General features: G+C 44.7%; 1 protein-coding gene across 8 annotated transcripts in view; it reads right to left on the bottom strand.

Annotated features, from left to right (window-relative positions):
• The window catches only part of LOC137370145 (sperm-associated antigen 1-like), a 213,841-nt gene that overhangs the window by 88,384 nt on the left and 109,172 nt on the right, over positions 1-16,285 (bottom strand). For all 8 annotated transcript variants that reach the window (XM_068032366.1, XM_068032362.1, XM_068032364.1 and 5 more), the window contains one exon: positions 15,219-15,371. In XM_068032366.1, the coding sequence (XP_067888467.1) occupies positions 15,219-15,371 (153 nt within the window). The remainder of the gene's footprint in view (positions 1-15,218; positions 15,372-16,285) is intronic.

Here is a 16,285-nt window from a genome sequence, read left to right as displayed (position 1 = left end):
ACAGTGTTGTTCACAATTTACATAAATGAAGTGGAAGAATATCAAAATTTTGCAGATGACACCAAATTGGGGGTTATGTACTAAGGAGGACTGTGGCAAAATACAGAAAGACGTTAACAAACTTGCAGACTGGATGTATAAATGACAAATAAATTTCAATATAGATAAGTGTGAGGTGATGCACTTTTGTTTTTGTTTAGGTAGGAAGAAGGAGGAGGTCATTGACTCCTCAGACAATAAGATTCCAAATGGGGTAGAGCACAAAAGGATCTAGGGGTACAGATGCACAAATGATCAAATATAGAAACACAGTTTAACAAAGCCATAAAAAGTACAAATATACCACTGAGGTTCATTTCTAGAGAAACAAAAAAGTTATGTTAAACCTGCAGACAACCTCGGTTAGAACATATATTTGGAATACTGTGAACAGATTACAAAAGGATACAGAAGCATCGGAGAAGGTACAAAATAATTTACCAGAATGATACAGAACTGAGAGGGTAACAATGATCAGAAAGACTAACAGGCTGGAGCTCATTTCTCCAGAAAGGAGAAAGCTAAGAAGTGACCTGATAAGAGGTCTTTTAAATTATGAAGTGGTTCAATAGCTTAGATGCAGAGATGTGTCGACATTGGGGGAATCCAAAACTAGGGGCCATTAATGTAAGATAGATAGTCACTAATAAATCCAATAAGGAATTCAAGAAATGTCTTTGTTCAGAGAGTACTGAGAATGTGGAACTTGCTACCACTTGGAGTGGTTGAGGTGAATAGCATAGATGCATTTAAGAGGAAGCTAGATATGTACACGAGGGAGAGGGTAGAAGGATAGGCTGAAAGAGTTAAATGAAGTAAACAGAGTGGGAGAAGGCTTGTGTGTAGCATAGACCAGTTCAGCTGAATGGCCTGTTTCTGTACTATAAATTCTATCGCCACAAAATTTGGATTTGTAGTGCCTGATTTTTTGGGCACAACAAGTCGCCTTAGAAGTCCAAAATGGCATCTGCAATGTACACATACACTTCTAGTTTGAGCCACACCAGACACCATATTGGTGAGGGTGTTCGCGCACGTGCAGTGAGCGGTGCTGGAAGTATGCAAAGTAGGAAGATCATAATGTCAATTAGCTTGCAATACTAATTTGATGCCATTTTGGAACTCAATACTCCAGCTAACATTGGCTCTTAATCATGCATGACTGAACACTCGTTCAGCAGCAGGAGGGGACCCCACCAGCGTCATTTAAAGGGATAATCAACTATTTTCAGGCGAGTTGCTGATAAATTTCTACTGGCTGTTGCTACCATTGTACATGTGTTTGGTGCTTTCCAGAGTTCTTTCGAGTTGCTAAAGTCTATAGGGGGTGATGTGGCAGATGCTGAACGACTTGGTCCTGACTTCAAGGCTTCTGCACAAGTCATGGGTGCAGTAGTACGCACTTCCCTTGAAATACAGCATGACTGAGAGAATAAGCAGATGGCAAACAGAGCAGGGCAAGCTGCTAGAAGAGAGAGGAGGAGGTAGAGAGGAGGAGGTGGAGGGGAGAAGCCTCTGAGCAGGAGGCCGTTTGTGCCCAGGGTGTTCAGGGAGCAATTCTCATACCTGAACCTCAGTAACAAACAATGTGTGAGATGACTGCAATTCACTAAGGATGTCCTCACTGAAATATGCCAACTGTTGCAGCCACAACTGCAACCTCAGAGCAGTGTAAGGATTGCACTGTCAATGGCTGTGAAGGTGACCGTGGCTATCAACTTTTATGTGCCAGACTCCTTCCAGGCTGGAGCTGGAGATATTTTCAACAATTTGCATTCAGCTCTACTGTTGCATAAGTCTTTTTAAAATTTGTTTTCATGGGATTTGGGCGTTGCTGGCAAGACCAGCATTTGTTGTCCATCCCTAATTACCTTTGAGAAGGTGGTGTTGAGCTGCCTTCTTGAACCACTGCAGTCCTTGGGGTGGAGGGACACCAACAGTGCTGTTAGGGAGAGAGTTCCAGGATTTTGACCCAGTGACAGTGAAAGAACAGCGATATAGTTCCAAGTCAGGATTTGGAGGGGAACTTGCAGATGGTGGTGTTCCCACACGTCTGCTGCCCTTGTCCTTCTAGATGGAAGAGGTCGCAGATTTGGAAGGTGCTGTCGAAGGAGGCATGGTGAGTTGTTGCCACTGTGCGTTGGTGGTGGAGGGAGTGAATGTTTGTGGATGGTGTGCCAATCAAGCGGTCTGCTTTGGTCTGGATGGTGTCGAGCTTCCTGAGTGTTGTTGGAGCTGCACCCATCCAGGCGAATGGAGAGTATTCCAACACACTCCTGACTTGTGCCTTGTAGATGGTGAACAGGCTTTGGGGAGTCAGGTAGTGTGTTTCTCGCCATAGAATTCCCAACCTCTGACCTGCTCTTGTAGCCACAGTATTTATGTGGCTGCTCCAGTTCAGTTTCTGATCAATGGTAACCCCTATGGGGTTGATAGTGGCGGATTCATCAATGGTAATGTAAATGATGCTCTCCATTCAAAGAGATATAACTACATTTTATTTTCTCTTGCTAGAGAGCAGCAAGCAGACTGAGTATGCAGCTTCGCAAGGATTGCAGGCTTCCCCATGGTACAGTGTGCCACTGACTGCACCAATGTCAATTCTGTGATGTACTGCAACCAAAAGGGAAGCCACTCCCTCAACATCCAGTTGGTATGCGACCATATGCAGTGAATCATGCAGCCAATGCTCAGTATCTTGGCAGCAGTCATGAAGCTTTCATTCTGTAGCAGTCCGCTGTGCTATCTTCATTTGAGCCACCTGAACTGGGTGACATGGGCCATCCTTTGATGACACGGTGATGACTCCAGTGCATTACCCATGCACATGAAGGCAGCATGCATATAATGAGTCATGCTGCCACATGAAATGTGATAGACCAGACCATTGGCGTACTGAAACAATACTTCCGCTGCCTGTATTGCTTTGGAGGGGTCCTGCAGTACTTGCAAAGTGGGTGCTAAGATTTGTGGTGGTCTGCTGTATGCCGCACAACCTCACCATCTGAGGGCAGAGCCCTTTCCACCAATTATACGGCAAGCAAGAGGAGGATAAACAAGAGGAAGAGGAAGGGGGGAGGCAACCTAGATAGCCCTTTCATGCTGTTCATAAACAACGCATTTGACTGTGATACAAGTACATACAACCCCAATTCCTCATTTATCAGTAATCCCATTACCTTCCCTCTGTTACTGATCATCACAATGTTCATTTGGCTTTTATTTTTGCAGAGAGGCCAACACAAAACAAATATTCCAAACTAAATTTATAAATCAAAGAATGCCATATGCATACAAACATCAACTAATAACTCTTGTGCATTCCCTTGGTACCTATCTTCGGTGTGTCTTTGCCTGTCCTAGTGCTCCTATGCAGTACTACCACAGTGGCTGCAGCATGGTTTGTGGAAGGCTGCTGACTTGCAGTGGGGGAAATGGCAAATGGTCTTGGCTGACGACCTAGAGCAGCTCTGGCCCTAGAAGGTCTACACCATCTTGGCATAGGTGGCAGCAGTTTGGGTTGGCTGGCTGACAGGCACGAGCACTGACAGAGTGGAAGTGGTGGGAGGAGAAATGCTGTCATCCAGAGCGAGGACAGCAGGTTCATGCTCCTCAGGGAGGCGGTGGCTTAGTGGTATTGTACCTGGACTAGTAACCCAGAGAGCCAGGGTATTGCTCTGGGGACAGAGGTTCGAATCCCACCATGGCAGAAGGTGAAATCTGAATTCAATTAATAAATCTGGAGTTAAAAGCTAGTCTAATGATTACCATGAAACCATTGTCGTAAAAACCCATCTGGTTCACTAATGTCCTTTAAGTAAGGAAATCTGCTGTCCTTACCTGATCTGGCCGACATGTGACTCTTAAATGCCCTCTGAAATGGCCCAGCAAGGCACTCAGTTGTATCAAACCTCTACAAAGTCGATAAGGAATGAAACTGGATGGACCACACGGCATCGACCTAGGCACCAGAAATGAAAATGGCAAACCCATCCCTGTTGACCCTGAAAAGTCCTCCTTACTAGCACCTGGGGCTTGTGCCAAAGTTGAGAGAGCTGTCCCACAGACTAGTCAAGCAGCAGCCTGACACAGTCATACTCATGGAATCATGCCGTACAATGTCCCAGACACCATCATTGCCAGCCCTGGGAATGTCCTGTCCCACCGGCAGGACAGACCCAGCAGAGGTGGCAGCACAGTAGTATACAGTCGGGAGGGAGTTGCCCTGAGAGTCCTCAACATCAGCTCTGGACAGCATGAAGTCTCATGGCATCAGGTCAAACATGGGCAAGAAAACCTCCTGCTGATTACCACCTACCACTAGCCACCTCTCTCCCCAACCCCTCAGCTGAAGAATCAGTGCTTCTCCATGTGGATCACCACTTGGAGAAAGCACTGAGGGTAGCAAAGGCGCAGAATGCACTCTGGGTGGGGGACTTTCAATGTCCATCACCAAGAATGGCTCGGTAGCACCATCACTATCCGAGCTGGCCAAGCCCTAAAGGACACAGTTGCTAGACTGGGTCTGCGGTGGTCGATGAAGGAACCAACACGAGGGAAAAACATACTTGACCTCATCCTCACCCATCTGCCTGTTGCAGATGCATCTGCCCATGACAGAATTTGTAGGAGTGACCACAGTCCTTGTGGAGATGAAATCCCAACTTCACATCGAGGATACCCTCGATTGTGTTGTAGGGTACTACCACCGTGCTAACTGGGATAGAGGAGCAGCACCAGGCATACCTCAAAATGAGGTGTCAACCTGCTGAAGCTACAACCCAGGATTACTTGCGTGCCAAATACCGTAAGCAGCATGCGATAGAGAGAGCGAAGCGATCCCACAACCAACGGATCAGATCTAAGCTCTGCATTCCTGGCGTGTTCAGGCGTGAATGGTGGTGGATAATTAAACAACTAATTGGAGGAGGTGGCTCCACGAATATCCCCATCCTCAATGATGGGGAGCCCAGCACATCAGTGCAAAAGACAAGGCTGAAACATTTCAGCCAGAAGTGACGAGTGGATGATCCATCTTAGCCTCCTCCTGAAGTCCCCAGCATCACAGATGCTAGTCTTCAGCCAATTTGATTCACTCCACGTGATATCAACAAATGACTGAAGACACTGGTTATTGCAAAGGCTATGGACCCTGACAACATTCTAGCAATAGTACTGAAGACATGTTCTCCAGAACTTGCCGTGCCCCTAGCCAAGCTGTTCAGTACAGCTACAACACTGGCATCTACCCTGCAATGTGGAAAGTTGCCCACATTTGTCCTGTCCACAAAAAGCAGGACAAAATTCAACCTGGCCAATTACCGTCCCATCAGTCTACTCTTGATCATCAGAAGTGATGGAAGGTGTCGTCAACAGTGCTACCAAGCGGCACTTACTTAGCAATAACCTGCTTAGTGATGCTCAGTTTGGATTCCACCAGGGCCACTCAGCTTCTGACCTCATTACAGCCTTGGTTCAAACATGGACAAAAGAGCTGAACTCAAGAGGTGAGGTGAGAGTGACTGCCTTTGATATCAAGGCAGCATTTGAGTATGGCATCAAGGAGCCCTAGCAAAACTGGAGTCAATGGGAATCAGGGGGAAAACTCTCGCTGGTTGGAGTCATGCCTGGTGCAAAGGAAGATGGTTGTGGTTGTTAGCCTTCTTAGCTCAAGGACATCACTGCAGGAATTCCTCAGGATAGTGTCCTAGGCCCAAACATCATTAGCTGCTTCATCAATGATCTTCCTTTAATCATAAGGTCAGAAGTAGGGATGTTCGCTGATGATTGCACAATGTTCAGCATCATTTGCGACTCCTCAGATATTGAAGCAGTCTGTATAGATAGGCAACAAGACCTGGACAACATTCAGGCTTGGGCTGATGAGTGGCAAGTAACATTCGTGCCACACAAGTGCCAGGCAATGACCATCTCCAACAAGAATGTAACCAATTCCCCTTGACATTCAATGGCATTACAATCGCTGAATCCCCCACTATCAACATCTTGGGGGTTACCATTGACCAGAAACTGAACTAGAGTAGCCATATAAATACCGTGGCTACAAGAGCAGATCAAAGGCAAAGAATCCTGTGTTGAGTAACTAATCTCCTGACTCCCCAAAGCCTGTCCACCATCTACAAGGCACAAGTCAGGTTGTGATAGAATACTCTCCACTTGCCTGGATGGGTGCAGCTCCAACAACACTCAAGAATCTCGACACCATCCAGGACAAAGCAGCCCTCTTGATTGGCACCCCATCCACAAACATTCACTCCTTCTACCATCGATACTGCACTGTATACCATCTATAAGATGCACTGCAGCAACTCACCAAGCTTCCATGGCAGCAAGCTGACTCTGCAGGACAAAAGTGTGTGTTGCCACTGCAGCACCCAGACACTGGATGGCTTTTGCTTGCGCTGCAATGAAAGCAGAGATATCGGCCATCAGACACTGCATCATGTTTGGGCCACAAGTGTGCAAAAGGAATTGGCCACCGCTTCCATGCTGAAAAGGATGTGCTCTAAGCTCTGCGCTTAAGAAAAATGTTTCTACTGCCCTGTCGTAAATCATTTTTACCTGTTGGTCAGCGGCTTTCAAGAAGCACCATCAACCAACGTCTTGATTTTAAAATTCTCATCCTTATTTTCAAATCCCTCCATGGCCTCGCCTGTCCCCATCTCTGTAATCTCCTCCAGCTCCAAAACCCTCAAATAACTGCATTCATCTAATTCTGGCCTCTTGAGCATCCCCGATTTTAATTGCTCCACCATTGGTAGCCATGTCTTCAGTTGCCTAGGCCCTATGCTTTGGAATTCCCTCCCTACACTTCTCTGCCTCTTTACCTTGCTTTCCTCCTCTAAGACACTCCTTAAAACCTACCAACTTGACCAAGCTTTTGGTTATCTGACCTAATATCTCCTTATGAAGCTTGGTATAATATCTTGTTTTTTAATGCTTATGAGAAGCACCTTAGGATGTATTATTACATTAAAGGTGCTATATTCATAGAAATTGTCATTGTTGTTAAGCCACTCAATACTTAGTACCAATGTGGGCATGCACCCCACATTGACAGTAAAAATTGCAACTGGGGTCCTACAACTGGCATATGTCCCTGATTTGCATAGAGAATCTGGTTCCTTCCTGTTTCTGTTAAGAGAGCATTCGATCATTTACAGGTTCTCTTTAAAAATCACATCAGTCAGGAACAAGCAACCATTTTCCAATTTTCAACTGCTGAGCAATCCTCTATCCAGAGGAAACGGGATAGCCAGCAGCTGACTTTCACTTAGACAATTTTTACTAACCACAAGAATAATAATAGATGCATAGTCATTGATTTCATCAAGTTCGCATGTGTTTTGAATTGTTTTCTCATTGCTTCACCAACCCTTACCTATTTTCAGGACTTTGCCAAATACATGTCGCAAAGTAGACAAGTTGCAACACCACAATAAATAATTTAAATCAATGTCTCTTGTAGCATGACAGCCTGGAACATAAAAGCAGGTTTCAAGTACAGATAAAAGCAACTGTGCAGTTTAAAAAATATATATAATCCTATGTTGCCAACAACTAATGAATTCTTGCAGACAGATTGTGAAAAAAAAAATTTAAACAGGTTAACGCTCTAGACTTTCTCCTCAACAATCCCCCTATTATTGCCATGTGCTGGGCTATCAAATAGAGGATAGTGCCAAAGTAACTTCATATTTGGCAGTATCTGTGGAAAGATCATCGACTGTGTGTGTACAGGTGAGCAAGAGTGAACAAGGAAAAGGTAGAGTGAGAATTTGTGCTTGTGTGTGTGTGAGAGAGAGAGAGAGAGAGAGCATGCATATGCACATATACATGAGAGAAAGACAGAATGTGGTCCTGAAATTACTTAGCATGCAATCCCCATGTTTACCCTGGGATCACACTTCTGTGTTCTCCAGCACTGACCCGGTTGGAGTTTGCATAGTCAATAGGAGGCAAATCATCTGCATATATCAGCTGGATATGAATGCCACAGAATGCATCTCTAGCACCCACCTGACCAGAGAGAAAGATGATTGAGAGGGAAAGACAAGCAAAGAAAGAGATTTGTGTACAGACTGAGGAAAAGAAAGTCAGGAAAAGCACAACTATAATTGATAACACCGAAGAAGGGTCACTAACCCGAAACGTTAACTCTGCTTCTCTTTTCACAGATGCTGCCAGACCTGCTGAGTGGTTCCAGCATTTCTTGTTTTTATTTCAGATTTCCAGCATCTGCAGTATTTTGCTTTTATATAATTGATAACATATGGGTTTCACTTATTTCTTCTCTTTTCAAGTTTGATGCACTATTTATATATGGAAACTCAATAAATGGGAAACAATAGTAGCTCACCCACTGTAGTTATGCTGTTTCTCATTATTTGAAAGAAGTTCAATCTTTACATCAAGGCTCACTTTCAGCCTACTGTTCACTTTAATTTCTGATGTAGTTTATTCCTGATTATATGTTTCTACACTCTATTTTCTCATTGCTGTTCTTATGGGTCACAATGTTGCCTTTTATAGTCAAGATTATGGACAGTCCAGGAAAGGTTCAGGCCAGCACAGCCCATGGCTTCTCCCCTAACCTGACCAGAAATCTATCCTGAACCTCCTTCTAGCTACTTCTTTGAGTGATGGGAACTTCCTTTGATCAGTTCCTCACTCGAAAATAGGGGTTGGGCCAGCTCAGCCACCCCATCAATGCCCATAGCTCACAATTCAATTTTCAAGCAAGGCTGTAAATAGGCAAGAAGCATATCAGCCTGTTTACGGCAGGAGACTGTTTAAATACGTCAGATGTAGGACTTCAATTGCATCTTTTAGGTATAAAGAGGCAGACCATTCATTGCACACGCTCCATCTATTTGTACCAGGTGTTGAATGGCCTAAGCAGATTAAAATGGCCAAAGAAACTTTTCATTATTTATATAAAAATAAAATACTGCAGGTGTTGGAAATCTGAAACAAAAACAGAAAATGCTGGAAATACTCAGCAAGTCAGGCAGCATCTGTGGAGAGAAAAACAGAGTTAACGTTTCAGATCCATGTGACCTTTCATCAGAACTGGCAAAAGTTAGAAATGTAATAGGTTTTGAGCAAGTGAAAGGGGGGAGCAGGGGAAAAACAACAAAAAGGGAAGGTCTGTCATAGGGTGGAGGGCAGGACAGATTAAATGACAAATGGTTTCATGGTACAAAACCAAGGGGAGTCATAATGGGACAAGTAAAGAAACAAAAGATGTGTCTAGATGAGCGATTAAACGCCATAGCGTACAAGGCTACGGGCCAAGTGTTGAAAAATGGGATTAGAATAGATAGGCTTGATGGCCGGCCTGGACACGGTGGGTCGAAGGGCCTGTCTCTGTGCTGTATAACTTTATGACTCTATGGATGAGATGCAAATGGCAGGAAAGCAGACGCCTAAACACAAATAAAGGGGTTAAAAAAGAAACGGTGGGGGACGGGGTGCACGAACGAACCAGCGAAAAAAAACACAAAGAAAGAAAAAAAAATGGGGACTGTGGTTATGATCTAAAATTATTGAACTCAATGTTTGAGTTCGGAAGGCTGTAAAGTGCCCAGTCAAAGGATGAGGTACTGTTCCTTGAGCTTGCGCTGTACACTGTAGCAGGCCAAGGCCAGAAAGATCAGAGTGGGAGCACAGTGGAAAATTGAATTGACAAGTGACAGGCAGGGAAAAGAGCATTCCGAAGGGATAGTTCCTTTCGTGACACCCTGGTCCATTCAGTCACCCACAACACCTCCCCCCTTTCCTATGCAAGCAGAGGAGATGCAACATCTGCCCTTTTACATTCTCCCTTCTCACCTTCCAGGGCCCCAAACACTCAAATAATGATTTACTTGTACTTCTTTCAATTTACTGTATTCACTGCTCACAATGTGGTCTCTTCTACACTGGGAAGACTAAATGCAGACTGGGTTACCGCTTTGCAGAACACCTCCATTCAGTCCGCAAGCGTGACCCCAAACTTTCGGTCACTTGTCATTGGCTTTGTACCATGAAATCTCTTGTTACTTAATCTCGCCTGCCCTCCACCCTCGCACAGACCTTCCTTTTTGTTCTTCTTCTTCCCTCCCCTTTCACTTTCTCAAAACCTATTACATTTCTAACTTTTGCCAGTTCTGATGAAAGGTCACACAGTCCTGAAATGCTAACTCTGTTTTTCTTTCCACAGATTCTGCCTGACCTGCTGAGTATTTCCAGCATTTTGTCTTTTTTGTTGTTGTTTATGTCAGACCAGGAGGAATAATTTTGGCAAATTTCTTATCCTCCCACAACCAGTGAGTTGCAACGGGATACCTGTTTTGTGACCGTTGTTTGCCAGTGGCATTTAAATGGGGGCTTAACCTGATGCTGGCTTAGGGTAGTGCAGTGCGGAGGCACTGCTGCTTTTGCACTCGTTTCAGGTGGAAGTCTATGGGCAGGATTTAGTGCAGCCAGCGGGGCTCCTGGCACCAGGCCAAAAATGCAGTGGGTACACCCGATTCAGTCATTCGGCAAGCCCCCGGCTCTATTTAATGGCGCCAGGCCAAATAACAGCCCGGTGCCGGGATCACTGTCCTTTTGAAGACGGGGATCCCGCCTCTAAGAACTGCTGGCCAATCAGAGGGCTGGCAGCTCAGTAGTATCAGCAGCGCCACACGGAGCAGTGGCCACTGCCTGTACTACAGGAGGCCTCGAACCCAGGCCCGGTGCTGGAGACCCAGACTAAGTTAGTGAGGTGGGGTTGCCAGGGCCATTCGGGCAGGTCCCAGACTGCCCACAGAGGAGGGCCACACCCCTCAGAGCCATCAGGGAGGTCACCTCATTTTACTGGGTGATCTCCCCCAATGGCGGAGGTCCCCCTCCCCACCGACAACCGCCGCTGATTAATGTCAGCGGCAGCAGGGAAAGACCATTAAGTGGATGATAACAGGCCTCATAAGGGCCTCAACTGGCCTCTGGGCGGCCGTCTTTGATCTAGCCCACCACCGACAACATTGTGGTGCGACGGAAAGGCGAAGGGTTCGCTGCCTCCCATCGCAATTCTATCGGCCCCCCCCCACCCCGCCTCCTAGCCTGTCTCCGGGGGCCCCAATAAATCCAGCGCTATGACTGCTCTCAGGGTGTTCAAAATAGACAGTGTTCCATTTCAAATGCATGTATGCTTGATGTTGATACTGGCACCCTAATTTTAACTTGTTGCAGGAGTCGGCAGGCGGAGGTTGAGGTGAATGGCTATGCGTCCCAACCTTGGCAGTGCAAGGCCTGGGAGATTTTAACTACTGGGTCTTATTTACATCGCCTCAGTTTCCTGCCCGAACCTGGAGCAAGGGGTACAATGTCGCGCAGCTGGAGTCCGTCGGCAGGGACCAAAGGAACAGTACCTGGCACTCAGGTTAAGATGCGGGGAGAGTGTTTGGGCGGGCCTTGCAACTGGGGAGAGGGGAGTCCTGGGCAGGGGAAGCTTAAACACAGTATCTTCCTTGTTGTCTCTAGCCCCACCAGGACAGTCAAACAAAGTAAAAAGTCACTGCTGGCCCCAACCTCTCTTCCTGCTGGACTAGGTTAGTGGGAATACCACTACAACTTCCTCACACAAGCATCTGGTTAAAATAGCAGTTAGGCCCCAACACCAAATTGGGTATTTAAAGAAGGATTCCCAATTTACAGTGGGTGTCCTTCCTGCCTGCTCAGAAGAGTAGATTAATAAACTATGGGTTTTGTGTGGGAAGTTGGCAGGTGCATCCCACATATGATCTTAATGGCCTGACCCTTGGATGCTGGGAAATTTCCTTTATTTCCTTGAACTGGGAATGTTTGATACTGACACTGGGAATCTCAAAAGGAAAGTGATCTGTTCCCCGGCACTATACCCTGACTTGGATGTGCGCAAAATTCACCAAAAAAATGAAACCCCCAGTTTATATAGGGGCTGTTTTCATAACCAATAGAATGAGCAAATGGTTACCATTTCTGACTTCTTTCTGCTCTCACACAATACTCTCTTCCTTACTACTTACTTTCACTTTTGTAGAGGCATTAGCTGAGGAAATTACAACAAAAATAGTGTTAAAATAAGGTAACATTTTGGAATACCAAAGAAGTGTGTCTTTGAGTGATGGGATGCAAGTTCAAAGAGGTTCACAGGGCTTCTGAACTCAGCTGCAGTGTTACGGAGAAATGTCAAGCAGAGATCAAATATCTCCCCAAACTGAGGAAGGGGGAATTTATAGGAAGAATTTACCAGAATGGTTTTGAACATCTCCAAGTAGCTGAGTGAAGTATGGCATGGGCAGAGGTTTGAAGCATCACATGACCAACCTCTTGCCATTAGTGGACATGTGGTCTTGGGAAACAAAAACGGAAGCAACATCAAGGTAAAATTAATGGATGGACTACATTTAAACAATTAAAAATGCACATGCATAGGATATGCTGTCTTCTGAGGTGTTCCTAGTTAGAACATTCAGAAATTAGCTAACCGAAAATGGTTACATCTCAAAGTATTTAGATGATGAAATAATTTGCTGAAGACAGATATGCCCTTATGCGTCTGTCGGCGTGTAGCCTTCCAATTTTCCTTCACATAAGAATTGAAAAGAAGTTTTAGAAAATGAAAAAGGCCACTAGGCTCAACTCGGGTGTCTTTTTTTGGTGAATCACTCCATCTTCTCATCATATCCCTCAGCCCTTTATCTTCCCAGAAACATACTCAATTGTCTGTTAAGTAGATCTACTTCAACAGCTTTCCTTGGGAAACCATTTATGCTATTCCTCCTGGGGTTCCGCCAATCTTCTGCCCATGTTATGGTAAAAGATCAGGAGAAACTCTGTGTAAAATGCAGATGAATAAGGGCATTGTAGGTGCCATGCATGGAAGGAGCCATGATGAAATAAACAATGAAATGGAGAAATTATGAATTTAAAATGTCAACTGTTAAAACTAAATCTCAAGAACGTGGACATTCGAACCAGTCAAAATGGAGTAGCAGTCACTTGACCCCTCCTGTACTGAGAATCTACAAACTTGTCTGCAATGATGGAACTCGTTAACCTCATCTGAAATAGCTCTGCGAAAAGCCCTTTGAAATTGAAAGGAGCACTATTGCATATTGATGACTTCTAGCTACATGAATTAACTACAAAGGTTTCTGGAGACAGAAAGACTCATAGCCCAATCCAAACTAAATAGGGGTGAAATAGCCACATCATAACAGAATGGTACCCATCCAGACATTGATAGCCATGGATTCCACATCCTGGTCCATTGCATGGTCACATCAGGAAAGAAGGCCATGCGTCAACTAACAGAAACTCTAATGTGATGGATTTTGACCTCTGGGGCGAGAGAGAGAGAAAAAAAGAGAGATATATCAAGCCAACACCTTCAGAAAGCAGTCCAGCGAGGGGCTGTGAAAGAGATCCAGCTAAGTAAGGAAGAAGCCCTGCTGCTAATTCTACACTTCAACTTGCTGCAGCAGAGAACGTAAAGTAACCACCACCTCCAGTCTGCAGTTTTAACCACCAGAAAATCTACAACATCTCAACCAGTTCAAAACTAAAAACACCCAGGCCTGCACCTTTACAAGAGACTGTCCTGCTGAGAAAATTCAACAGGTTTATCGTAAACCACAAACACCTACCTCACTTTGAACTTTTTTCTATCTAGCTATTCTTGTGTATGCCTGGGTGAGGTGGCGATCATTTCAGGAATTGTGTAGAAACAGTTTTTCTTTAACCTATGAGAAAACCTATCATTTGTCTGTTTATTTGTCCCTTAAAAAATACTCAAGGACTAACTCACCATTTTTAAAACACAATTGTGGTCAGTTGTGAGGTGAACAGTGGGAACCACACACACCCCTTTTCACCTGTCCATACCAGAATCACAGAATTGTTACAGTGCAAAAGGAGGCCATTCAGCCCATCGTGTCCACACCGGCTCTCAAAGAAAAACTTATTCAGTTCCAATCCCCCGCCGTCTCCCTGTAACCCTGCACATTCTTCCTTTTCATATAACAGTCTATTTCCCTCATGAATGCTTCAATTGAACCTGCCTCCAACACACTCTCAGGCAGTTGCATTCCAGACCTTAACCACTCGCTGCATGAAAAAGTTTTTCCTCATGTCACTTTTGCTTCTCTTACCAAATATGTTTAAATCTGTGCCCTCTCGTTCTCAATCCTTTCACGAGTGGGAACAATTTCTCTCTATCTACTCTTCCAGACCCCTCACGATTTTGAATACCTCTATCAAATCATCTCCCAGCCTTCTCTTCTCCAATCTATCTTTATAACTGAAGTTCCTCATCCCTGGAACCATTCTCGTGAATCTTTACTGTACTCTCTCCAACGCCTTCTCGTCTTTCCTAAAGTGCGGTGCCCAGAACTGGATGCAATACTTCAGCTGAGGCCGAACTAGTGTCTTATACAGGTTCTTGCACTCTATGCTCCTATTAATAAAGCCCAGGATACTGTATGCTTTATTAACCACTCTCTCAACCTGCCCTGCCACCTTCAATGGCTTATGCACATATACATCCAGGTCCCTCTGCTCCTGCACCCCTTTAGAATTGTACCCTTTATTTTATATTGTCTCTCCATGTTCTTCCTACCAAAATGAATTACTTCATATTTCTCTGCATTGAACTTCATCTGCAACCTGTCTGCCCATTCCACTAACTTGTCTATGTCTTTTTGGAGTTCTATATTATCCTCCTCACAGTTCACAATGTTTTCAAGTTTCGTATCATCTGCAAACTTTGAAATTGTGCCCTGTACACCAAGGTCTCGGTCATTAATATATATCAGGAAAAGCAAGGGTCCCAACACTGACCCCTGGTGAACTCCACTACAAACCTTCCTCCAGCCCGAAGAACATCCATGGCTAAAAGCCTGTTTTTCATTAAATATATCAAGGGCTACATTAATAACATATCACCACCTTTTAAGGATGACTTCTCATTTTCATTGAATGCCTAAATATTTTGTTTGCACTTTCCTCAAAGTTCAGTAAAACTTGTGCAGGCCAAGAGCTGCATGATTGTAAACTACACAAATATAAAGTATTTACTTCTTATCGTCTCTGCACCTAACAAAAAATAATTGTCTAAAACCTTTACACCAGTTAAATGTAATGGTCCTCACCTGTTGACACTGTCATTTGCAAGCTGGATCCTACTATCTACCTGAAGAACAGTTTTATAATCCACATAAGCCTGTCGATAACGCTCAAGGGATTCATAGGCCATGGCCCGTCGCAAGAGAGGTTTCACTGAAAATGGCTGCAGTTCCAAAGCCCTAGGGAAACAAAAGTCAAACTATTACATCGTATTCACAGCACAGAAACAGGTCAACAGATCCATGCCAGTGTTTATACTCCACACGAGCCTTCTAGCACCCTTCATCATCTGACTTGATCAACGTATCCTTATATTCCTTTCACCCTCATGCACTTATTTTGCTTCCCCATTTAAGGCATCAATGTTAGGCACCTCAATTATTGTGGTATCGAGTTCTAAGTGACAAAGTTTGCAGTGCTATGGTGGAATTTGAACATCCCTTCAGAAACTGGAACCTCAACCCAGCATCTTAGACCACTTGGCCACGCTATCATTCACATTTTCTTTAAATGTTCAAATGTTGTCAGATCACAATAACTCGGACAAGGTCCCACTAACAGCAATGTGATAATGACCAGTTAATCTATGTTCAGTGATGTTGGTTGTGAGAAGTATTGGCCAGGAAACCAGGGGGATCTCCCTTCTTCTTAAAAATAGTGCCCTTGAATCTTTTACATCCTTGAAAGGGCAGATGACACCTCAAGTAGCACTCCCTCAACTACTGTACTGGTGTGTCAGCCTAGATTTTATGCTCAAGAATCTGGAGTAGGGAAGTGAACCTATGACCTCCTGAGTCAGAGGAGAGGGTGCTGAGCCACGTCTGACATCTCTTGGTCCTGCAAATAAAAGTTGAATATACCTTACAGGGTCTCTTCCTCCAACAAACCACGTCTCACTGAGTGGTCACCCCACTCAATTGGCGGATAAAATGCCACAGGGGTCCCAATCACATCATTGGGGAATTAATTCCATGTATTAATGAGGCTCCCACCTGAGTCAGATGGATGCCTCAGCCACCTAAAAAAAAGAGCCTAGTTATGGTGGTGTTAAGTGTGAATCAAGCAGGAAAGGGGCAGTAAGCTTTCAGAGGAG

This window comes from Heterodontus francisci, chromosome 5, assembly GCF_036365525.1.
Source record: "Heterodontus francisci isolate sHetFra1 chromosome 5, sHetFra1.hap1, whole genome shotgun sequence".
NCBI classification, from domain to species: Eukaryota; Metazoa; Chordata; class Chondrichthyes; order Heterodontiformes; family Heterodontidae; genus Heterodontus; species Heterodontus francisci.
The sequence above is the reverse complement of the archived record's forward strand: the minus strand, read 5'-3'. Positions and strand labels throughout refer to the sequence as shown.